Source organism: Rhamphochromis longiceps, linkage group LG1, assembly GCF_057381845.1.
Source record: "Rhamphochromis longiceps isolate RC_006_pf linkage group LG1, R_longiceps_female_GT1.1, whole genome shotgun sequence".
Lineage (NCBI taxonomy): Eukaryota > Metazoa > Chordata > Actinopteri > Cichliformes > Cichlidae > Rhamphochromis > Rhamphochromis longiceps.
This window is the reverse complement of record NC_140557.1, coordinates 14,509,617-14,535,927: the sequence shown is the minus strand read 5'-3', so window position 1 is coordinate 14,535,927 and position 26,311 is coordinate 14,509,617. Positions and strand designations below refer to the sequence as shown.

The 26,311-nt window shown below is 38.4% G+C and overlaps 1 protein-coding gene across 3 annotated transcripts in view; it reads left to right on the top strand.

The window, feature by feature from the left end:
• The first annotated feature begins 7,664 nt into the window (after positions 1-7,664).
• Positions 7,665-26,311, top strand: part of spata17 (spermatogenesis associated 17) — a 43,627-nt gene continuing 24,980 nt past the window's right edge. For 2 of the 3 annotated variants that reach the window (XM_085394309.1, XM_085394372.1), the window contains exons 1-7: positions 7,665-7,790; positions 8,375-8,464; positions 9,551-9,632; positions 11,028-11,078; positions 13,163-13,266; positions 20,507-20,630; positions 24,766-25,008. In XM_085394309.1, the coding sequence (XP_085250435.1) occupies positions 7,723-7,790; positions 8,375-8,464; positions 9,551-9,632; positions 11,028-11,078; positions 13,163-13,266; positions 20,507-20,630; positions 24,766-25,008 (762 nt within the window). In that variant the 5' untranslated portion in view covers positions 7,665-7,722. The remainder of the gene's footprint in view (positions 7,791-8,374; positions 8,465-9,550; positions 9,633-11,027; positions 11,079-13,162; positions 13,267-20,506; positions 20,631-24,765; positions 25,009-26,311) is intronic. The other variant, XM_085394452.1, reaches the window with a different exon arrangement.

Genomic DNA, 26,311 nt, shown 5'->3' with positions numbered 1-26,311 from the left:
GGTGCACACTTGGTTTTAATTTTATGAGGCTGAGAGTAGCTTTTAACCATCCATGCGGCAAATAAACTGGGGATTAGGAGTATTTAGTGTTTTCCTCCTTCTTAAAAGCTTCCTTAGCGCTCAGTGACCTTTGCTGCTGCCTCTGACATGCAAAGAGACAAGCCCATCATCATCAAGTTTATGCATTCAGTCTACTATCACTTGGTAAATGATGTACTGTTTGCCTTTGTACTAGCTGCTTTTGTCTGCTCAGTCTAGTTCATATATATATATATACACACACACACACACACACACACACACACACACACACACACACACACACACAAACAAATATATTCATTTGTTTCTAGTATTGAGACAAATGGTTCAGGGGGTTGGAAGCTCATCTTGTAACCGGAACGTTGTTGGTTCGATCCCCAGCTCTGTCTGTCCTGGTCGTTGTGTCCTTGGGCAAGACACTTCACCTACCGCCTACTGGTGTTGACCAGGGGGACTGATGGAGCGATATGGCAGCCTCGCTTCTGTCAGTCTGCCCAAGGGCAGCTGTGGCTACAACTGTGGTTTGCCTCCACCAGTGTGTGAATGTGAGAGTGAATGAATTGTAAAACGCTTTGAGGGTCTCAGAAAGCACTATATAAATGCTATATATATATATATATATATATATATATATATATATATATATATATATATATATATATATATATATATATATAATACACTGGTAAAAAATCTCAGTCTTAAATGTTGAGTAATTACAGACATACCATGTAACAAATTCAGCAAAGAGTCTAAAAATGAACCAAAAAGTAAGTAAGGATTCTGTTTGTTTTTGCAATGTTCTATAGTTTTTCATGTAGAATATAATAAATGAATTTCCCTTATTTTTATATAACATAAAAAAAACATGTTTTAAAGTTCCAGCCCAGCCATGGCAGTCAGCTAGTGAATGTGAAAACAAATCAATCAATGGGCATTATGGCCAAAAGGCCAAAGCTGGTTAAAGTTTCTTGGACACACTCACTAACCACAAATGCAAGTGTGCTGATGCATGTTCTAGGGTGGTCACTAGCTACCATGAACAGCTACATATTCCAAAGTGCCTACTGTGCAAAAGCAGTGAAGTCCACTATGCATTGCTTTATAAGATAAATACACTGAAAGACTTGCAAGGCATGCCTAACAATTAAGACTTAAAACTGCATCAGTCATAAAACACAACCAAGAGTAAAAGGTTGCATCACTTATTTTTATTTGCTTCTTTTCTGCAAGCGATATGTTTCTTTCCCCTTACATGTTTCCTTTCATAGTGTTTCTTGTTCATAAAAAATTATGTACACGAGGTAAGAGTTATTTTAAGTCAGCACAAACAAAACTCCCGAATCAGGCACAGAGGCCCTAAAGGGGCAAAGGTCAAGGTATTTGAGGTGCTAAAAACACTGACCCCTGCTTTTCTCATATATGTCTTTCTTTGCAGTTAGATAAGAGCCAAGCAATTACAAAGTAATGAAAATGTCTGCATGTGTGTAATAATTTAGCAACGGTGTTTATGTGGATGATGTTATCATTGAGAAAGACAACTGGGAGCACCATCTGCAGATGGTGGCTGTGGCTCTGAAATCCCCAAAGGCAGGACTCATGGCCAGCCCCTAAAAAGTGTGTAATTGGGCAGGGGGAGAGTCACTGTCTAGGGAATCTTCTGACCCAAAGGCAGGTGTGCCTCTAGCTAGTCTACTGCCATTACTGCCTTCCAGAAGCCCAGACTTAAAAAATGATGTAAGGTAGTTCACGAGGGTGGATAGCAGGCTACTGGGTGTCTGAGCTACATTCTCAGCCTTTTTTGTGTTGACTGATCTGGCCTGGATAGGTGAGCCCAGCAGGCTTGAACCAGATTACTTTTACGTTTCCATATTAGAGACAAATGAATCATAGCCTTTAATTTCCAGGTCACATGATTTCCCGTAAAAGCTCCCTAATGCTCTAAATGAAGAGGACTGTCATAGGGAAAGGAAGAGTAATTTTCTGGGTTAGTCTGAGCAGAAGGCAAAAGTTGGAGATAGAGAAAAGTGTCATTAATTGTAATTATCATGCTTGCCTGCACTGATGTTGAAGTACCCCTTTACCTATTCACATGGTGGCAGGGTGGTGCCACCACTGCAGCTCTTTCTGACTCATGATGACCTTACAGGTTTTATTGAATCAACCACTCACATTGTTGGTTCTAAGAGAATTATCACGGTCAGCACCGGACTTCTCATATTTATTGTAGGTTAATTCACCAATAACCAGTCTGCTCCAAGCTTTCAGTAAGTATCTTGTCTTTCTTGCATTCCAAACATTTCATATATATTACAATAAAGGTTACTGTGGAAAAAATAGACACAAATACACCCTGCTTTTTAATCTCATCAGAAATTCCACAACAGTGCACCTAGTCAGCATTTTACAGTATAATGTAGAGACAATAACCAAAGCAGTTCCTTTATAGTATAATGTGTATTAGTTTTAAAAAAGAAAGGGAGAAAACTTTTCCAGAGGGGCTGAGCACAAGTTAAGCAAGCAGTCAAAAAGGAACTTTGATAATAGCAACATATGTAGGTACAGATGTTCACACAAGAAGAGATTCAATTAATCATTAAGTCCCTCCACATGTCACTGCCTCAGCTAAATAAGGTCCAGTGTATCTGAGCCAGAACCACTATATGTTCCTGTGCGTGTGCATATACAAAATTGAGTGTGCGTGTCTGTATTCATGTGTGTGTGTGCGTGTCCCTGTTTGTGTGTCGGGGCTGATTGCTCTTGACTTCATTAATCTCTGCAGTGTGGTTATGATTAGCTCTCTGAGGCATGCCAGAGGACATCTGACACACAAGCTCACACACTCACTGTCAGGTCTGGCCACCTCTCCAGCCTGTTTCTCTCACGGTCCAACCAATTAGCTGCAGTAAAGAGAAATAGACTAGCTCCTGTGGTCACTGGGCATACGCACATACACATACTTGAAAAAGGTCTGTGATATTTCAGACAGAAGAGACGAAGTCTCTGTGTGTCATATCTACAGCGAAAAACCAACTCTACAGTTTGGAAATGTGTGCAAAGTTGGAGCGGAACAAGGTGTTGCAATGCCCAGTTGGTTCTAGTAGCTTGAAAAATTTATTGGCTTAGTATATGAGGAACAAGTGATTCTAAGGTCTGCAGTGATCACATGACTTTAATAAAACCCTGAAATTAACACTCATATTTGGTCCTCTTATAAGCCCAGGTACAAAAACTGTTACATTCATTCTCTACATTACTATTATTTTGTGTGTCAAAATCAGCTTGGAGGTTAAAAAAAGATGAATAAGTAGATGCAAGAAGGGAGAACACAAAAACCAACAAAGAAACAGAACGAAGGTTAACGTAAATGAAAAATTTGACAGGAGAAAAGCAGAGAAAGACTGTAATGTTCGACAAATGGAAAAGCCAGTGGCAAAGCTAGTAAGCAATGCCAATCTGATAGAGCAAGCAAAGCAAAGCTAGAACAAGAGAACAAGGGATGAACGCGACAGCAGATGGGTAGGGGCAGATGAAAAGAACAAGTGAAGTGTAAGGACTGAAGTGCCTTAGATTGGCAGATGTCTAAGATGCAACACTACACCCTACCATGATCAGAGTGTAGACTGGATGATTTATTTTCCTTCTCCAATATTGAGTTCATGAAAAAAAAAAAGATCTACATTCAATTAAACTACTGAGGGTTTTATTTTGAAAGGAGAATGTGATTGTGGGCGTGGATGTGTGGAAGTAAAGGAATAGTCATCAGATGTGGCAATCATGCAACAAAAAAGTCTTACTCATCTTACTCTATTCTTCTGGTCTTTGATTGCCATTCTGTCCATTCTCCTTTCTTCTATTTCTAATGCATACTGAACCTAGACTTGTAGATGTTATGCACAAACATGCAAATAGAAAGTGTTTGATCTGAACCATGGTTTTACTCTTTGGGGACTAAGACGGGCTTTTCTTTATTAGGCTTTTCTTAAAATACAGATTGTGCACAAAACAAAGATATTAAAACTTGCTGGAGCTAAGGGTCACACAGTTTGTAAGGGTACATTGTAAAGTGTTGGAAACTCCTGGAAAAAATCAGGTCGCGGTGGGAGAATACTGGATGTAATAACAAAAACTTTTACTTAATTCGTTTTTTAAATGAAATTAAACTGTATTTAAAATTTTAACTCAGCATTTAGTTGCAAACTGAAAACAATTAAAGTTTTTAAAAGATGTGATTTAATTGTATCATTTTTTCTAGTCTGACAACAACACATTTACATTTGTCTTCTGCTGTGTGTGTGTGTGTGTGTGTGTGTGTGTGTGTGTGTGTGTGTGTCAAGAGAGAGAGCAAAATGACATATTGTTGAAAAGAAGAATGAGAGGCGTAATGATGGAACAATAATACCATATGTGTATGGTAGCCTGTGTGTATGTGCTTGTATTCGTGCGCGTGCGTGCATGTGTATGTGTGTGTGTGTGTGTGTGTGTGTGTGGTGATGAATCTCTCATTGTGACAGTGGGGCCGGCAGCAGCGAATGTCCTTCTGGGTGGGACATACACTCACACATGAACACGCAGACACACACACATACAGAGATACAGGCATACACAGATGGAAACGACCACACTAATGGATCACCCCTGTCTGTACGCAATCCGCCACAAATAATGATGAACCACCCCTGCATTAAACTATTTTACACAATGCTCAATTCATTACTTTGCGCGCTCTCTCTCTTGCTCTCTTTCTCTCTGCTCTCCCTCTCGCTCTCTCTCCGGGTATAGGTGAGCTAATAACAGTATGATATTTCTCCTTTACCAGCAGAATTGTAGTTTTTATCCATTAGTAGGATATTAGGAATGAGGAAAGGTGGAAGGGAGGGGATGGGATGGAGAGGGAAAAATAGATGACTTTAAAAATGGTTTAAAAGCATTGCCACTATAAAAAGTAACAGCAGCCCCAGGTGGAAAATATGAAGGAACAATTTGCATAGTTTTGCAAAGAAGAACAGGAACAACTTCCCACATTGTAGCATGGCTCAAACTGAAAATGTTTAAACCATGTTTTAAAGTCTGAGCTTGTGTGTGATGAGTAATTCCATTACTTTTTTATGGAACATAATGGGAAAATCACCACTGATGAAAATGATACCAGTGGTTTATTCATCACAAAACTCATCTTGGAAATTATGCGCAGTTTACTTGGATGCTACTAAGTTTACAGTACTTGATATGAAATATGAAATCAAACCCTGAATTTTCTCTTCAAATATGGTGCCATTTGGAATTTTTTTTAGCATTTGTGTTTATTTAAAACCTAAATTAACTACTCTTTAAGTGTTTAATGCAGGTCTAAAAAAATATTTGAAACGTGAGTTAATGTGAATGAATTCAAAATTAATAATAAATTGCTGATTGTAACTTCATTAAAAATCTTTTTCCTTAGTAGAACATAATTTTGATTTTTCTTAAAGTTTTCCAGTATTTAAACTTTCAAGGAATACCTTATAATTCTTTTATTTAAAAAAAAAAAAAAAAGCATACCAGTGGGTTAATGATTAGATAACAGCTGATACAAATATCTTTTTGTCTAAAAGATATTTCCCTGCTTCACTTTGCTCAGTGTGGGATAGAAGAGAAGAAAGAGTCATTATGGATTTCAATTAAGTGATCCCTGGGCAGAGAGGGATGCGTCAGAGTGGGGGAATTAATGTGCTGCGGACAGATGTTTAATAATAATGGCCGAACTGGCCCTGCCGAGAAACACACATTCCATCCGCCGCACCCTACTGTGGTGGAAGGAACACACATGCATCGAAAGACACACAGACGGCCTTGCATACACAGACGCTCACGTATAATCAGTCACACACTGACACATACAATAATGATTCATACACATGCACTGTGTGAAGACATGTGCGGCAGTCACATAGCTACAGACACTGGTATCTGTGTGTGTGTGTGTGTGTGTGTGTGTGTGTGTGTGTGTGTGTGTGTGTGTGTGTGTGTGTGTGTGTATCTTTATGACCAGTGCTGGCCACAGTGCATATGGCCCTCATTTAGCAACAATGGGCATGGACAATGACTGGCGGGAAGAGCTTCCTAACTGTGAGAGGTGACTCTAGGCGTGTTAAATGACATGCCCCATATGGAGAGATGGAGAAAGAGATGGAGAGAGTATATACATGGGTAATCCTGGATAAGAACTTATCGCCTCAGTGAGCAAGGGAAATGTTTTGATTGAGAACAGACAGGAGATGAGGAAAGTAGAAAGAAAATGGAAAAGTAGAGACAGAAGACAGAACTGCTCAGAACAATACCTGGAGGATGAAAGTACACCTAAGTTGTTGGAAGGGTGTGTTGTATAGAGGAATGTGGAAAAGATGTTAGGCTGAGTCTGTAAGTGTGTCATTAGAAAGAGTGTAAACAGGATGTCTTTTTATGAAGTGGTCTCACTCTCCTTTTTGTGCTGTTCTCTCACAGATACACTCCTGGTGACACCTAATCAGTGCTGTGGCAGGACGAATAGCCTGCAGCATTTTTACAGTCTTGTCAAAAACAAAGCTTGCCCCCCCCAAAAATCTCTCTTTTCTCTCTCGCTCATTCACTCGCTCTCTTTTTCCTCACATGCGCTGTTCATACCCTCTTGTCACAACAACATTTCTCCAGTAATTACTAGGGTGGTCGCCCTCCTATCGCCCTTCGATGGATGAGCTGAGCCACCATGGGTTCAACCCTCCAGCCATAACTCTACCTAGGACGTCTGCCTACTGCTCTTCACTACTGTGGTGGCCCTCAGACAGCAAATTGGCCTCAGAGAAAGACAGAGAGACTGAAAGGGATTCTCAAACAAGCACACTGCCTAGTTCACAGAGAAACAAGCCGAGGCATGCCAGTACAAAAACACATGTAAGAGCAATGAGACAGACATATACTCATTCACTTTCACTATTTGTGGTTTCCCTGTCTCCAAGGAGTAATCTATAATACAGACAGTCTTTTGCTCTGACCACTGGCCAGACAGATATATTTCCTTGCACAAGTACAGAAATACACACACAGACACACATATACACCCTGCTTAGGTGATCATTTTGACAGGGCAATATGACTGAAGGAGAGTGGAGTGAAGATGGGGGAAAATGTGGAAGGAAGAGTGGGGAGAAATAAACTGATAACTGTATGATGAAGGGTGATAACGTCAGGAGAGGAGGGAAGTAGATGAAGGGATGGATGGAAGAAGTGAGGCAGCTGGCAGATCAATACACAGATCCACAATCTGCATCTATGAAACGGGCGCTTTTTAAAATCTCTTTTAGTTTTTTTTAATGCCTACTATTCTTATTACTTACAAAATGTTTTTGCTTTGGTATAGTAAGTGGGAAGTGGTTTGCAGGACGAAAAAGAACATTTTTTCGTGAAGTTTTTATTTCTATCATGGATTACTTTTGGAATTTATGGTTAAATTATAATGTAAACTTGTTTGCATACAGCGCATGATATTAACCCAATTCGGTTACTGGAATCTGTTTAAACGCTTTACAATAGTCGAAATGAAAGGAAATAGACACGTTAGGAGGAACTTTCCCTTTTCCTGTGAGTTTTGAACGCATCTGCAGCACCCTGGGAAACACCTGTGTTGTCAAGACAACATGTAAACTCTCGCTTGAGTACACCGACATGGCGGAGCTGTTGAAAATAAAACGCGAATTTGAAGAGTTCCAAAAGGAATACTACTATACAAACAGGTATGGATTAATGATTTACATAACTATATATGGATACGTTTAATTGCTTTATGAGTTCTTGTTAGCAGTTTAGCAGTCAGCATTTAGCTAACATCACCCAGAACTAAGGCTAGCGTCATGCGTCTACTGTGTATGCTAATAAGCTTTTGCGGTCCTGTTTTGGCGTTACAATGCAAGTTTTTGGTTCCCTAAGAATGACAGTAATGCTCAGAAGCACCCTACGAGTAAGCCACACAAATGGGGCAAAGTTTAGCTGTGTAACTTGCCAGTAAAAATGTGTTGTTGTTGTTTTTTGTTTGTTTGTTTACGTATGAAGGACTTATTATCGCTTCTCCAAAAGGGTTTAGCTAAAGTCAAAGGAAAGTGGCGTTTAGTCTCCAAATGTTGAAAGATTTTTCAGCCAGTTTTAATAATTGGTGTTATAATGAAGCTTAATATGCACTTTTCAGAAAATTCTTAAGTCAGCTATGATAACAATGTATTCTCTTTACTGTATATCGTGCATGCTGCCATGCGTAGTAAACTCCAATGGCTCGTTTTGAGCCAGGCGAAGAGTGATATATTTTTGTGTTTATGTATTTCAGAGAAGCTGATGAGAACAGAGAGAAGGAGAACCAGGCCGTCACCCAGATCCAGAGCTGGTTCAGAGGCTGCAAGGTGCGGGCTTACCTCAGGTATGGTATATCTCTGTGATCCGATTTGTATCTGTAATCCATAAAAAAAGACTTTTGGTGCTCATGCAAAAACAAAGCAGACATTCATTTTATTTATCAATGTAAGTGTAGTTCCTTTGGAGTTGTAAAACACTCAGACAGGCTGTAAGAGTTCATATCAAGGGAAACCCTGATATTAGCTCACTACCATAATTATCCCACTTCCAGAAGTTTGCAAATGGCCTGGAGGAATAAATGTCGCTTGCACTCTATGCTCTTTTCTCACACAGAGAAATAAATGTCTCTATCTCTGTGCTTGTTCCCATACTGTGACCCTAGCACCATTCTGCAGGGTCAGCAGACAAACTTCCAGACAGTAGGTTAATTCAGATTACTTTAGTTAATTGATCAATGCGTTAAGTGGATAATTAGCAACAGTTTTAGCTGCCTAAGTGCAACTCCGGGGTTGTGCTAGCCCCACTATAAGCATTGATTTTCTGGGCATATAAAATGGCCTTTTGGAAATTGATGGCCTCATTGGAGGCAGAGAATCGCAGTGGACTTGCATTTAGAGTATGTTTGAAGATGAATACAAATGTGTACCGCTGACTATAGGAGGTGGAAGGCTCATCGGACATGATCGAAAAGCCTGGGAGAGCACGAATGGTCTATATGTGTGTGCATGTGTGTTTGTGACAGCTTGTATTTATAAGCATAATGTTTCCCTGACCTTTCATTTGAGCCTTTTCACAACCTTAAATTTGTATGCAGAAAATCACTTTCTTTTTATTGTTTTCCCTAAAAAAGAGTTTATGTTAGGAAGTTAAATTAATTGAATAATTAATAAAGTAATTCTAGATAAAGGTATTTTTTAGCTTATTAATAACTATGGAAACTTTCCATTTCATGCTTTGTTAGGATTGAGCTTTCTGGGGGAGGGTTGCAGAATTGCTTAATTTCTCAGCTTAAACAACCTTGTTAATGACCAGTGAAATTTGCCTTTTACTTCCCTTACGTGTTTCTGAATAACTTTTTCCAGGGTTTCCTTCAGTTTAACTACTAAAAAAACATCCACCCAATCCTCTCCTCAATTTGATTTTATTACAGCCATCTGCACAAGAAGGCAATCATTATACAGAAGATATGGCGGGGCTTCACAGCAAGGGCACGTGTCAGACAAATGGTGAAGGTAAGCCAGTGCCTGGAATGACTATAGATATATTGATTATGCTATGATAGCACGCATTAGAATTCAATTGCTATATTCCTAAAGTCCCTGCGTCTGACCTTAAGAAATATAATTCACCCATTACACATTAGGAAATTAGCACTTTGGAAAAATGATGCATTATGATAAGGAATTCCATCTATTTCACAATTCTTGGGATGCATATAGAAAAAAGAAAAGAGTTGTGTATCTATGTGTGTATGTGTATGCTTTAGTAAAACAAGGCCCCATTTTCAGCATATTGCCTCCAACTGCTTCTTAATTGAACAGATTGTTGATACCGGATCCAATACCCAGCGCTCTCACGTATAATTTTCCCCTGGATTGAGTTTTGTAAACGTATCACAACAAGCTATTTATCATGCCTGTAAATTGACTGTTTGCTAAAGCATAACTGCCAGCCGCCGTTTGGGAGGCGTTCAAGAAATGGAAGGGTGGTGGTGGCGGGGGGGTGTTGAAATAAACAATGAAGGATGTGTCACATCACACATATGGGCTAAAAAGAGGCTGTTTGGTCTCATTTGGAAACAGACAAGCGCTAATTTGAATCACTCAAAATTGCCACAGTGCACTGTTTTGAAATTAGCCCTGAGAGATTCTACTCTTCACCTCCTTTATCTCTCTCTGTCTTTTTCTCTCTTGCGGACCTTATCGTGTATAATGTGATGTGCACAAAGCCTCTTCTCAAAACATCAAGCTGAATTTACAACCTCCTTTCAAGTCTTTGTCTTCCATCTCCTTCCTCTTTTTCCTCTCTTCCTTGTCGTTATTAAAAAAGACGTGTTGAGATATGAATCCCTTTTATGGCCCACACTCCAGTTTGCTCCTGAAATGTGCTCCCAGTGGTTGCCTGGCATGTTTGGAGTGCGATGGCTCGTTGAGTATGTTGCTGAATATTCTCTGGCCTTTTGTTAGTCTGTTCTGTGGCAGTCCTGTCATTGATTATGAAATCCAGAGGAGAGCGTTTGGCCGTCATACATCTCCATTAGCGCGCTGCTTGACTACCATAGATTTTCTTGGCCCTTGTCTGTGTTAGTGTATTAAGAGAGTACTGTCCTCCCCTTGATAGAAAGTCCCACTAACCACTCTCTCTCTCTCCTTTTTTCTCTCTTTGTCTCTGTCTCTCTTCTGCTCTCTCTCCATCTCTCTGACTTTTTCTCGTTCCTCTTGTCTCTCTTGCTTTCCCACTCTCCTTTTCTGCCCCCTTCCCTCCTCTCTCCACTCTACAGTGGCCCTATCTATGCTGCCTGTGCAATGTATTATGTATAAAGAGCTCTTTATCTTTGACGCCTGCTGTGGACAGATCAGAGGGTTGGGAGACAAGATGTAACACCATCGTTTCCTTTGTGTTCACAGGCGGCATATTTTATCATGAAGATGAATTTCTACGAGGAGATGGCGGTCAGGGTAAATATCACTACACTGTCTTGTTTTAGCAAATGGAGTGTCGTGGTGGGAGCCCCTGTGAGTAGCAGCCCATAAGCATCATATCTCTAAATTTCTTTAATCTTTTGTTGGCCATTTTTCTCCCTTTTTAAGTGCAGCATCATGTTGGTAATCCAGTATAATTTATTATTATTAAAAACCCTATAAAAATGGACAGATTTCTATATCAGAATGACCTATCATATTTATATGTCAAACCACAGCAAATATTTTATATATAACGTTAAAAACTTTTTTTTCACTTTGCTTAAATGCTCAAGGCCCTGAAATACTGTCTTTATCCCTGAACACCTACTACTGTTCAACTCATAAATCATAGCTCTGTGGCTGTGAGTGATGCTTTGGCACTTTTACACAAGGATATTGCCTAGAAATCTTATATTTTAACAATTCCATATAGGCCTTCTCTTTTGGTGAATAGTTTCATGCCTAAACCGTTAAAGGGTTTTATAGACCAACAAAAGAATTTGCCAGTGTTTATTGAAGAGAGAGATTCACTGTCCAGCTGGAAAGAGATGTTTATAATATTTTCGTATTGGTGGAAAAGCTGGGGAACTGAGGGCTTTACGTTTTACACATAATAGGAACCCAAACAAATAAAGCTCACCCCCTGCTTTTACAATAAATTTCACATTATAGGAGAGACATAGATTCACAAATAATGTTTGACCCAGCTGTTTAGGTCACAGGGTGAAAGTTCAGAGGTGATGTCGACATGTAGTCCAAAAGAGAAGCTACTGAAATAAGAGACCTATGTTATCTATGAAAATAGCCACAATTTCCTATAGGAGACAATAGGAATTTTAATGGAGAACTGTGTTAAAATGACTGGTGCTTAGAGGTTACCAATGCGAGAAAGTACTGGGTTTAAACCCCAGAAGGGCCAAGTGAGCCTTTTCTGCGCTGAGTGTATCCTCTGTGTCTGTCTGGGGTTTTTCCGGGTGCTCCAGTTTTCTCCCACTGCCCTTGACCAAGGCTTTAGCCTCATATGTGAAATTGGTCCCTTGGTGTTGGACTGTGTACTGCCCACAGCGCCTAAAGAGAAGTCATGGGGCAAATCCAAAGACAAAAATTCTCAAAACAGATTGATTACATGTGACTTTAGACTTTAGAAATAATAAATTAAAGGACAATAAGGGAAATACATGCAGTATCTGGCCTTTTTTATGATGCCACCTGTTGAAACTTTTCTACTATTTACACCAGACATACAGATATAGTACTTAATACCTGCAATATAAATCTTGATCCCACGTCTTCTGACACATACTCTGTACTTTCTCGACTTCAGTGTTTGTGCTGTTTCAATATGACCTGACATTTGTACTTTTTTGCCAAATAAGTATATATTGTATAAATGAAAAAAAAGAAACCCACAAAGCACACCCAACACATACAATCATCTGAGAATCCCCTTGTGACATTTTCTTTAAATCAATTTTAACTCTATTTCTTTTTCTCTCCCCTCCTGATGTCTTTATCTTGGTGTGGTAGCTAACAGAGGATAATGTATTAAGGCCGTAATAGAAACCAGTGTTTACATGCCGCACCTCGTATTTGTATTAGATTCAACAGCATCGATTTCACTAGTCAACAAAGGTCAGCAAGAACTCGGGAGGCGGCAATTACTTTATTTAAAATTATCTATTGACTGGCAGATCAATGCTAATTCTCATTTTGCTCTTTGTTGTTTTTCCCTATCCTTTACTTCTCTTCTTCTTTCTTCTTCCCTCTTCTCATACCGTGATTATTCTTTTACCTGCCATTGTTTTAATCTCCTAATTAGTCTGAAGGACATCCGCCCCTATGCTTTAAAATGGTCAACTGTTGTGTGTGGGTGTGTTCTGGCTAATCTGCAGCCTCCTCAATCAGTGTGGATGATGCCGTTAAATACATGGTTATGTGACAGTTTGACAGTCTGTCTCTCTCGTGCTGGATTGTCCCTCTGAAAGTAGGGATTGTATAGTTTATTAACAATGGTTTAAAAAGTGTCCTACTTAAATGTTACATTTAAACTTCATAAAAACTTCTGTAATCCCACACAGATCCAGCGGACATGGAGAGGATTCTTTGTGAGGAAGTATATCCATAACTTCTATGCACGAAAAAAGTATATGGAAGGACTTGTCATGAAAAATGAACTAGTCAGGTGAGAAAAAATAGTTTCATTTATGAGACCTTAAGAGACCTGAATTAATTTTTATCTTTTTATTTCGTTTTATTTTCCTGAAACTCACTTGAAGTTGTGTTGCTTTTGTCTTTCTCACATGGCCAGTACATGTGTCAGCATTCTTCTAGATAGATTATAACCGATATAATACAATATCTTCAATTAAAGGAAGCAAATATGGGGTACCTTTTTTGCACAAAGGAATGCAAACTGGAAAGGATAAAAAACTTAGCCTTAATATGTTCTGTTAGAACATGGTGTATCTTTGCCCACTGACTATGGCCTACTATATAGCCTATCAATCAAAATGAATTGATTTGATTAATGTAAAGACAGTTGTCTGAAAGGTGTATTGTGTATGCTTAACCAAAACACATGACTGGAGTAACGCGAAAGGAAAAGTGAGGATATGAAAGAGACTGAGAGACAAAGAGAAGAGAAAGACAGAAGAGAGAGAGAGAAGTCCTCTAAAGCGCTTGAGGCTAAGAGAGAAGTGAACGATGTGAAGAAATTAAAAATTAGCCTCTGATTTGAACCGCAGCTCGTGCATTAATAAAACATCCTGCGCTTCAGGGCTTACTGCTAGAGATACACCATCTTTTATTTTTGACAAAAAAAACCATCACGTTTAGCTAATAGTCACATTTTTAATGTTGCTAATATATTTTACAGGAAAATATCTTTAGGCTTCCTGCTAAAATTAAATGTAAATTTGTTAAAGTGCTCCTTGGATCACCGACTCTCCCCCCCTCACTTCCCCAGCAGCGTTTTACCTTTCCTCCACGCTCTTTGCCCCTTTTAGAAATAGGAGTGACTAGGCTGTTAAAGTCCATCATGGAAGAGTTGCTGCTATAATATAACACAAAAATGAGCACACATGTCAACTACGTTAAGTATTCTGACCAGTCACTGGGATTATTTTGCTTGTAATGTCTTAATGAAATTTAAGACATTACAAAAGTACAAAAAATGATTCATAGTAAAAAGTATTCATAATCAGGCCAAATTTTAACCACACTGTAATAAAGCTACAATAAGGAAACAATCAGACCATTGATCTGAACTGAACATCACTTCATAGGACTAGATTAGATTAATTCAGAAGTATGCAAGCTATAGCTTTTAGTTTGCAAGGACCTTGCCTAAACAGTATATGCATATACTGTGGCTCCTGTCTCTTTGCACCTTTTGCACAACTTACAACAGTTAACAAAAATCATAGGAATTGAAATTTAGAAACAAGGAGCTATAAGGATAAAGTGACCAGCTATGTGATGCTATTTCATTTTAGGATTCTGGTCTTATGCTTTTGTTATCAGCCGTGGTACATTCACACTCTTACTCATACACACATTTATGCAAAAACACACATACACACATGCACATGCAGCCCCTCCTCCACAGTGGTTTGGGGTACAAGGTCACTTTCACTTCACTTAATCACATGTTTATTTAGTGCTACTGGGGTCACGATCAATTAACGCCGTGCCGGCATTTATTTAAAATATCCTTTCTCTGTTAGCTGCTAAGCCCTCGGATTGCACACTGCCTGATCACTAACCCTGCAAAGGTCTGCTTTTTAATCCATCACCATGCTCCCTGCCTCCGCAAGTGTGTCCATCCGTCTGTCCAACCACTGCATAAATTAATAAATTCAAAGTCAGATGAATGATCTCCATTTATTGAAGGCTGATCAGCTGTGCATGGTAATGATGTAGGAGTATTGCATATTTTCCCTTCACTGTCTTTGTCCTTTTTCATTCTGATTCTCCATTCCAATCTCTTTCTGATGACAGAGCTCCCCAGTTCAAAACCATCTGTATCATTTCATTAGGTACAACTAATCCACGCCACTTACACCATCCTCTTTTATCCACCGCCCTCTCTCCGCCTCCCTTTCTTAATCTCTGCCTCTCGCCTCTCTCTTTCTCAATCTATTTTGTTCGATATCTTTCTCTCTTGCTCTCCTTGCCACAGGTTCACTATGCTTTAGTGTCCATCCTCATTCATCCTTCCTCTCCTTCTGCATAGCCTAATGAAGTCAGGACCCCAGTGCAGTCCCCACTCTGCCACAGTTTTCCTTGATACCCCAACAATTTATCACTTTGTCAGGGAGACACTTAAAGTTCCTGGGCTTTAATAAGGGCATGCTGTGGGACGATGGGGGCAATTAGGAAAGCGGAGCAAGTCCGCTTTGCATATTTACTAAATGTGCTGGTGTCATCGTTGCTGCCACTAGCACGGCCTGTTGACTGCATGAATTATTCCTCTATCTGCAATAAACAGCGGGGTAATTATTACTGCCATAATCAGATAAATAATTCTCCCTGTGATGTTGCAACAACATAGTGAAATCTTTTAACTTATCCTAAAGAGTGCTAAAAAAGGAGGCTCAGAGAGAATTTATGGACTGTCACTAGGCTGAAAAGCACAAGTGTTTTCTTCTCTTCTTTTCTTTTGTGCTGTGCTGTGTCTCTTCGTCTGTCTACTTTTTTCCTGTCTCCCTTCATTCCAGCCTTCTTCATTCCTCCATCTCTTGTGTCCCTCTCAAGGACATTCATGAAAGGAGAGCTGCTATGTCGGAGAGAGTGTGGGTCTGCCCTGCGATCACTCTCCCCTTCTATGCGTCAGTCTTTCTTTTACTGCTCTTCCCTTCTGATCCAGTTTGGATGCAGACAAGTTCTCTCTTCAGTCTGATTGGATTTATATATTCGCTATGTGTGTGTCTGTTGAAGTTTAATGTGGATGCACTGCTACTTGTCTCTTAAGAAAATTACTTTGAGAGTGAACAGTGGACAAAAGTCTGTAATATATTTGAAATTATTTGTTTTTTTCCTCTCAGTTTATTGAATGTGGATTAGCAATATTATCAAAGCTGGGGTTAATTGTTTTCTTAAACACCTTTGGGTGGCATTAGTTTTACTACTTTAGTGAATTAGTTAATCAATCGGTCAGTCACTTAAATGGAAAGGCTATGTTATGAGGGTGTTCAAGGCTCAATACATTGAGCTGGCCACTGTCTAAATTGACTGGCTGACTACCCTCTCATTGCCAGCTATTGAATCATTCAATTGGAGCAATTAAAACAGCCAATCAAGTCAAGCCTCCATTAAATATTTAGAACCTGGCCAATTAGCTGCTCTGGTGCTGGCCTGGATGACCGAAGGTGTGGCCTGCTGTCCCACAATGCCTCACTCTCTGATGTTCCATTACTCCTTGATCCCCTGTTTTGAACCAGAGCTTAAATTATTGAGGAAGAAGTGAGAAATGTGGCTTTATTATATTAGACATTTAAATAAGTTAGAAATCCAGGGTGAAAATGTCAGTAAGGGTTTCAGTCATTTAAAAGTACTTCAGGTATGTTTGATTAACTTGTCCAGCGGTTCAGCAGCCATTAAACATAATCTCTAGCCACAGTGCTTCAGGAATACAACATGACAGGCTTAGCGCATTATATGTGCCTAATGTTAATAATTGTTATTCAGTTTTTATTTTATGTCATATATCTATTTTATTATCACATAATCTAAATGGCAGAATATCATGATTCATGAATCATAAATATATGTATTAATATATTTATATAATTGGTGTTTCAACTCCAATTAAGGAATGAAAGTTGTGACATTATTTATTATTTAATTGCACATCATCGCATTTCAAAATTGTTCATGCATGATTATGTTTAGCCCTTTGTTGCACCTCCAGCAGTGGTACAGTATAGTTTAATGTTACTGGGATTAATGCAGTGATTTTTATCCGGCTCACTGCTAATTGTGTGGCACGAAGAAGAGCGTAGATGCAGCTTTGCACAAACAGCTGGAGAGAGACAGAGAGGCACCAGGGAGTTTATTTAATTTCTTCAACATGAAAAGATGGTTTTATAGGGGACAAATCAAGGTTCACATAGAGCAATTAATGATTTATCCTGTTGTAATTAGGTATCAGCTGTAAAGGTAAAATAATTTAACACTTGCCTGCTTTTTTATCTCCTTATTATAGGTAAAAGTGTTCTTTTTGACTTTTACCTTTTTTTGTGTGTGTAAAATATTTAATATGCATAATACATTACATCACATACTGTTAACATGAACTGTTAACTGATAATAATCAATACATTAGCTCAATTTTTGTTTCTGTTGTTATAAAAATAAATGCACAAAAAATTCCCCATAGTTGGACCTGGCTTGGGATCAGTTTAAGGCCTGAAAATGCCCTGTAATCCTCTGAGGAACTAAGGAGATCGATTGCTGTGACTTTAAAAGTGAAATGTTTTCTCTTTATTGCCTTTTTAAATTTTCATAATGTGACTTTTCTTTAAGAAACTAAAGCAAGAACTTCTCTAAAAAAAAGACAGTGTAAATGGGAACATATTTGACTTCAAAATCTATGTATGTAATTTCAGCATTCTTATGCCTTTTCAGATATACAAGTTACTCATTTTGCACACTAATGCACTCCTGTACCATCAGTATTGCTGGCCTTTGACTGTATGTTGAAAACAAGCATACAGTCAAAAGCAAGCGTGTCTCTCTGATTTAGCCTGGAGGATGTGCATTTCTTTTTTAAAATAGCTCCAAATTACATTTTTTTACTTGAATTTTTGGATGCTTGAAAGAATAATGTTCAGTGACCACAATTTATGGAAGAGTTACTGAGCTCTGTACCGTGTCAGCAAAATTGTCACTATTTTAAAGCAGTGTTGCCTTAGATCCAGAAAACTGAACTGGCCTTGTCCTTCGGACACAGAGGTTACTCTATATATTGCCCAACCGTTTTTCTGAAAGTTTTGGGACCTATGTTTTGTTTGTTTTTTTTGTTTTTTGTTTTTTTTTGTTTTTTGCTTTGTTTTGGGGTTTTTTTTTGGGGGGGGGGGGGGGGGTAAGGGAGCAGCTGAAAGTGCCTTTGAGTGGCTCTTTAATGTTTTCTTAAAAATTTAATGTGATAGCTGAGAAAAACTTGGTTTTGTGGTGACCCTTCTCTCATACTTCCTTTACTATGCTGGTTCAGATTGTTCAGATTTTTCCTATAATCTGTCACCTATAACTTTATTTATTTTTAATGTATTATAGTAAATCTATACATATGTGTAGAATTTTAGTTAAAACTAGCAATAATTTTTTTTTCTTTACAAGAAATTAGTTTAGGCTGATAAACCAGACGTAGCACATGTTCCAGAGCTGTTCCAGAGTTAAACATAGTGTTTCTTTCTTTTCAATTTTACTCAGTCAGTCGCACACACATTTATAAACACAGACACACACGCGCGCACACACAGGCGCGAGGGCATGTGCTGCTTGCTGAACAGGGCTAACGAGGGTTGTATGTTGTGGCGGCTGGTTGGGTCGACACAGATCGAGGTGCCTTCAGCCGTTACAAATCTGTTTGGCTTTTGTCCACTACAGAGCAATTAATAACACTGGGGCTGGGGGTAGGGAAGCAAAGGTCACTCATTGAGCACCCCCACCCCCCCCAACACACACATATATAGATACATATACACATACAAGCAAAGTGTACATACATTTAGTATAAAAACAGATACACATTTGCATATTTATGATAAATGCACAAACTGCTACATTCTCAGTTAAACTGTTTCAGCCCAGAGACATATGTATGAAAATATGAACATATGACCAAAGGTCCTGATCCCCTGAAACATTACTACAAGCTTTTTAAGGTGCTATTAAGAATTGAGCAAACAGAAATGACGACATATATACAGACATGCACATATCGTGGAGAACACCGTCCCTAAACCAGGACTTTAAATGTTACATTAATAAGTAATATCCCTGTTAGCTAGGTGGACAAATAGAGGCCAAGCAACCTCAATATTTACTCCCCACACACCTACACTATATTAAATTACTGTATTTAATATTACACAAATGCACATATTTAGATTCACTCTTTTTCTTTACACACCCGCAAGCATTTTTCATTTATTTTGTAATTGAGTCTGGTGCTGAAGAATGAATGAGAATGCACAGGCAATGGGAATTTGTTGTGATTTGTTTTTAAATGTCAGTAGCCACAGAATGTGTTAACCTCAGATTACTGACACACTTTGAATACCCTGATTCTTCTATGGAGGATTGTAATTGAAAACAGAAGTTGGGTAGAGGGGGGAAAAAACAGCGGAGAAGAAGTAAGGAAAAAAGGAGGGAAACAGACACGGGATTCTTGATGAGCTATGGTTAAACTCTTATTGGTATTGTGCTCTTGGAATTAAATTGGTTTTACTCCTGCTTTGTGTGTGTGTGTTTATATTATGACGACATGTGTGTATTTAGTAATTGTTTCCAATTCCCCTTTTAAGTTATCACCACTTTGTAACAACATTGCTGTGTGGTTGTGGAATTAAATTGCTGTGTGTATGGGGTTTTAATGCATCCCATTTAGCCAGCTTCGCTTAACAGATGTCATAGACAGACCTGTCCTGGCTGCCATGATGAAATATATCAATCATCCTCCCACTTATAGCCTCTTACGCTCTTATTTTGCCTTTTTTTCTTCTATGCAGTGTCATTCTGTTGTTTTTGCCCCAGAGCTCCTCTGTCTTTCCATGTATGCCTCAGTGTGATTAGGTAGTTTTTTTTTCCTTCATCTGAAGGACACTTTAGGGAATTGTCAGCTTTACGACCAACAACTGTTTCCCAAATACATAATAACACATGCACAGATGTACTTGTCTGAAGTTTACACCGTTAACAAGTTATTGATTTATTTGGTGTTAAGATATAGTACTTCGTAAGGTGAATCCTCAGAAAATGTGTAATATAACACATTAATGTAGTATTAAAAAAACATTAGGCTTACTTGTTAAACCAAGTGGTATAGAGTTAAATGTAATCAAAATACAGAGTAATGTGCATTTAGTCATTGTCATTCACAAAACATACTGTACATGAGTATATAAATATGATGAGTTATTTCTACTATATGAATTATAATGATTGACAACTTAGGAATTGGAGAAATTATGTCTTAACTGTTATATTTAAAAAAAAAAAAAATTATGCTATTGTTCACGTGTTATTGTAAGGTGACCTTGAGGGTCTGAAAGGTGCCTATAAATAAAATGTATTATTATTATTATTATTGTGTAAAATGATTTACATTTATTATACATGTCTAACTAATGCATACCTATTGTAAAGCCTAATGAATCCGAAGTGCAAGAATCTTTGTGTGTCGTTTATGTTCCCTGCAGGAGGGAGCTTGATCAGCTGGAAGATCTCCAGAAAAGGGAGAGAGACTGTCTGGATATGGTGAAAGAGCACACTGCCAAAGTCTATCAAGCTCATCGGTTACATCATCTCCTTAGTACAAAGCAGGTGGGCTTATGGAAACACAAACACATTCAATTTTGCACACATTTTACAACAATGTTATAATGATTAGACTAATATTTAACCAGAGGGAAATGTACATATTAATTTTATGTTAACCAGAGCTACATGAAAATAGCGCAGTTTAATAAAAATACTGTAATGAATAAAAAATTGTTGGACTAGTGACAGTAACACGTATTGACTTTGTAATTCCAAAGTGACCTTAACTGCGGTTATGTATGGATGCAAAGTCACTTCAGATGACACGAGAAACGCATCCCTGTGGATTGACTTCACATTTGTGTAGCACTCACCCATACAGCTATGCACAATTATGTGCATGCTCAGATACATATGCAGGCACACACATGGGCATTGAGCTCAACATTACAAAGAGGTGGATTCCTACAGAAACGGGCTACACAGAGAAATACCACAGACCTTTTCCTTTCTATTAGTCAACAGAAGTGGGCCGTGTGGAGTTCAGTTGCGCATGTGCAAACATAAGTGTGAGTCCTCACGGTTGTTCTGATGTGCTCAGTCTGATGCTTCCCATGGCAAAAGTGTGCACATTTGTAAATGGTAAATGGACTAGTACTTATGTAGTGCTTTTATACTCTATTTGAGCGCTCAGAGCACTTTTTTTTACCGTATGCATCATTCAACTATTCACACACACACATCATGCTTTTCTCTATGCCTAAGCATTTTTAGCGTGGCAGCCACACACTCTTAGTCCAGTGGATGCATTGGAAATAACTCGTTGTTTAGTATCATGCCCGAGGATACAGCAACAGACTAGAGAATCTGGGGATCAAACCACCAGTTAGCGGGCGAGCCACAGCTATCCTTGTGTTCATATGTGTGTGGCATCTACGCATCTTTGTGACTCCTCACTGTGATAATAATGAAGACAAAGCACAGTGGTCACTGTTGATTCAGCACTAGCATTCTGCTTGCTCTCTCTCTCTCTCTCTCTCTCTCTCTCTCTCTCTCTCTCTCTCTCTCTCTCTCTCTCGTGTCTTTACAACTAGCATCATCATTGCCTGTCTTGCTGTCTACTGTCCTCAGGCATCCCATGTTCACCGAAGACGCATACATACACAAAATTTTCACACAATTGCATGAAGTTGATGTAAGCTGGAATGAGGTTAAGTTCGCAGTTTTTACACATCAGGCTTGATTCTTAAAATACTTTAACTCGTGGGTATCCACATAATTTGTGTTACGTTTCTGTAACTCTGTTATCGTTATTTTTAAGTACACGCTAGAAAGAATGAAAGTTTATGTGCTCTTCTCCGCCCTCTGTCCATCTTTCTCTATATACTTCCCTCTCTTTCCCTGCATATGGCAGGGGACTCTTTCCCTTCGTAGCTCTGACCTTGTCAGCAGTGAATAGATGGCTCTCCCACACAGTTCATCCTTTCTCACTTCTCAGACCCCAGCCCACACACACACACACACACCAAAATACACAGACTCACATCCAGCTTACCAAAAGGCCCCAAGTCCCTCTGACAGAGACAGAGATGCTGTGTTCCTGGGGTCAACATCATTGCTCTTCCCGTAGCTAGGTTGGTACTTGGTACTTTTTGGGCTTATGTGTTGTGTTTGTGTATTCGTGTGTGTCTTTAGGGGTGGTGAGATTTACTTTTGTTTATGCGTTGTGTGTATCTGTGTATTTTGCTGGCTTTCTGTCACTTCCTATTTGACTTGTGTACTGTCATCCCTAAAGCAGAACATTTCTCCTGTAGTTTCAAGCAATTTCCAAGATACTGATTGGTGCTGATCATATAAACTATTCTTATGACTACTCAGTCCATACTTTTAATTAGTTTACTACTCTATTGGGATGAGGCATAACATTTACTAATTTAGTTTTTTATCTATAAGTAAGAACCATTTAATATAACTTATTATTGGTTGTAGAAATATATTTGACAACTGCTTCAAGATATTTTTGTTCTCAAGAGGGACCCTATGCATGATTGATTACTGATTTTGATTATTAGTGAAAAGTTGCCCCACTGTCAGTTTGAAATTTTAGTCACTGCTTAGCAGCTAGCCTGGGACCTGTTTATCGGTCACCACTGTTTTTAACTGCAACTGGCAGTCTAACAGTGGTACTTCCTTTGCTTTGAATGTCCCCTGCAATCTAGAGGAGGTCTCTAATGAGAAGAATGAGCAAGTACTGCTCTTAACAACTAAAATCCATGATGGTGTAGTTGTCCTCATCCCAAGTCCTAGCTTGGGATGAGATTCACTAGAGGTGCATGTAATTATATTGCTTCATTATTTTTTTCTCATAGTGTACTTGACAAGTAAAATATTTGCAGAACACAACCTTTTAAATGTTACATTAAAGTGTAAGATTAATCTAAGAAAGCACACGTGTATGCATATATACATGATTACATATATGCGCATGCACATATTCTGCCGTTACATATAGGATCTAAACCTATGGGAAACTATGACGTTGTATAATAACTACTTTCAACTACTCCCTTAGTCACAAGGAGTTTTGATTTGGTAGATTTTCACATTGGATGTCCTTCCTGACACAATCCCCAAGTTATTTGTATCAACACCACTATTTTTTAAATAGGTACGTATTGTGCTATTATCAAGCTGTACCTACAACCCAGGGTCAAAAAAATTGCAGTGAATAAAGTAGAATTTCTTTATTTTTTCTTATAACGCAATGGATGATATTTAGACCAAAAGTGCTTATGATCTAATAGTGACACATTTGCTATTTTACTAATTTGTTAATATGTTATTTTAGAAAGAGCGAGGTTTGGGAGGATGTAGTTAAAGCTGTATGTGTTTCTCTCTCTCCCTTTCCTTCTTGTTGCAGTCTTTTAGAGTGGAAAGCAGTGTTATTAGCATATAGAACAACTCAAAGCTTTGGTCTGGTAATTAAGACACAGGCAAAAGAATAACTGTGGTTTGAATAATTATCATCAAGGCTGTCTGTGGCAAATCTGTACCCCAGTTCAGAATCGGAGAGGCACAGTTTTAAGTATGTGTACTTGTGTGTGTGTTTAGGATTTTCATCTATCCATTCTTCTATTCTGTATTCATTTAAGATAACACCTTTTTAAAGTGGGGATATTTGGGGGAGGTTAATATGGATTACATGACCATTGATAGGGAAGAAGGCTGATGGAAAATTTTAACACAATTGATGTTTAGTAGCTAACAATTGTTAGTTTAGTCCCTGTCCCAGTAGGTGCCCATTCTGAGATTTGATGTTCCTCTTCATAAACTGAATTCTTTTTTTCTCCAAAATCTAAATTAAGTTATATATATATTTATTTAGTACTGAAGCATCCATGTGGACAGCCAGGTGCTTAAAAATCAGTGCCCCAAAATCATTTTCGCTTTATGTCTATGTCACTCCATAGAGCCTGTTTTTTTTATTTCATATTTTTAGGTCTAGTACATTCTTATTAAATGCTGCTGCATGTCTTTTAACAGGTGCTAGAATGTATGAACATATCACTCCAGTTTTAGGAAATTTACACTGGCTCCCTGTTGATTATCGTATTCATTTTGAGATTCTTTTGCTTACTAGTTTTAAATGGTATGGCGCCCAATTATTTAAGCAAACTCTTCAACATGTGTAACCCCAAAAGAGCACTGAGATCGTCCAGCCAGATGCTCTTAGTACAACCGAGGTCTCGATTGAAGCATAGAGGAGATCGGGCCTACGCAGTCGCAGCACCTAGACTCTGGAATAACTTAGCCACTTCAGAGTCTATTCAGTCTTTCAAATCACATCTTAAAACGCACTGTTTATGTTGGCTTTTAGTTCAGTTTGAGTACCATCAGGCTTGTTTTACGTTTGTTATGGGGGTTTTTTGTTTTCATGTTATACATTGTCATTGCCTCATCTCATTTATCTGTATTTGTTTTTCTATTGTTTTCTCATGGTCTTAACTAATTGTGAAGCACTTTGGTCAACTAAATTGCTTTTAAATGTGCTATAGAAATAAATTTGATTTGATTTTGATTCATTAATTTAAAAAAATTTAATTACTAGTAAGAAATACATTTTAATCTAATGACTTTAAAATCCTAATTTAATGTTTTCACGCTTTTACCCTCTCTCTCTTTTTTTCTGTTTCCTCAGTGCCCAGGGGTCTTCAACTCTCCATTCAGGCCAGCTCCTCATGAGATGGAGCTGCTGCTGAGGCAGCAGGTCAAGTACCAGGCCCCCACCAGGCTGGCCTCCAGGGGCAAGGCTTGTCTCTTGGGCATCCCAAGCTCAACAAGCTCTAGTTTCCCTGTGACTCTTGGATCCCCATTGATCAAAACCTCTAGAACTTACAGCTCCAGGCCCATACTGCCTCCCATTGCCAACAAGACACAGCAGGTGACGGTGGTCAAAACGTTGCCTATAAAAGACATAAACAAGTAGAAAACAGATAAATACAGTAGTATAAAAGCAGATATACAAGAGATGAGATGTGATGGTGTGAAAAACTGGATTTAAGCATGTTCAAGAGGTGAAACAGACTGTTAGTTTAACAAAGTATCATACTAATTATTAAAGCCTTCAACATCACCTTCCTTCCTCATGGGGGATGGTTCTTGATGAAAGCAGAGATCCTTTAAAACTCCTTTTAAAGAAGAATGACATCATTAGCATGGCAGACAGCTCTCCTGGGGGCTACTGCATAGAGTCGTTTAGTGCCTTTATTTCAATGAGTACTCTGTGGGACTATGTAGTTATGTGTTACTATATTTGTGCACCACAGTGTGTGCGTGTGTGTGTGTGTGTGTGTGTGTGTGTGTGTGTGTGTGTGTGTGTGTGTGTGTGTGTGTGTGTGTGTTTTAAAATTGCATGCACAGCTCTGACTAGTGGACCACAACAACATGATATGTGCTGTGTCAGGTAACGATTTAACTGTACAATTATCCACAATTTTGTTGTCCAGGTACAATGACAATAAAGGGCTCTTCTGTTCTAAATGTAAACTAATACACATTCACATACACATTCCACTTGAATTTGAAGTTTAGATGTATGTATTTGTTTCTGTATATTACAGATATATATGGATAATTTTGTTAAATTCCATGGAAACATGCATTATATTTCCATTAAGCAAATAAGCGACATATATACATTCAACAGAAATTAAAATTTAATTTGATAAATAATAAATTTAATAAATTAGTATTTTTCTGATCTTATATGTTGTGAACACATTTTCTTCTTTTTTTTTACAGAAATTGTTTTAACAATATATTGCTTTGTCCAAAATGATCAAGAATAAGTGTTCATTTTAAAGAGTAAATTTTCATCAAAGACCTTTGGACATATCATAGAGAGAAAAGAACAGATTTGCCACTGTTTCATATTGAACTATCACATAATTATGACAGTTACCAGTCAAAATGTGTACTATATTAATCCAGTGGCTGATAAAAATAGACGAACCCTGAGTTGCCACTATTTGAATATTTACTTTGGTTGTTCTCAACTGAGAATTTGTCTTGGTTCAGTAAAGGATAATCCAGTGGTGTGTTTGTGACTGTATGTGTCATGTGTCTGTGTTTGCATTTGTGTGTATGATGATGATTTGAGTGCTATTGAAGAGCAATATTTTCCACTCTGTGGCTCTTTATGGCAAATTGCTTTCCCTAGTATTAGTTTCTAGTAATGTAAAACA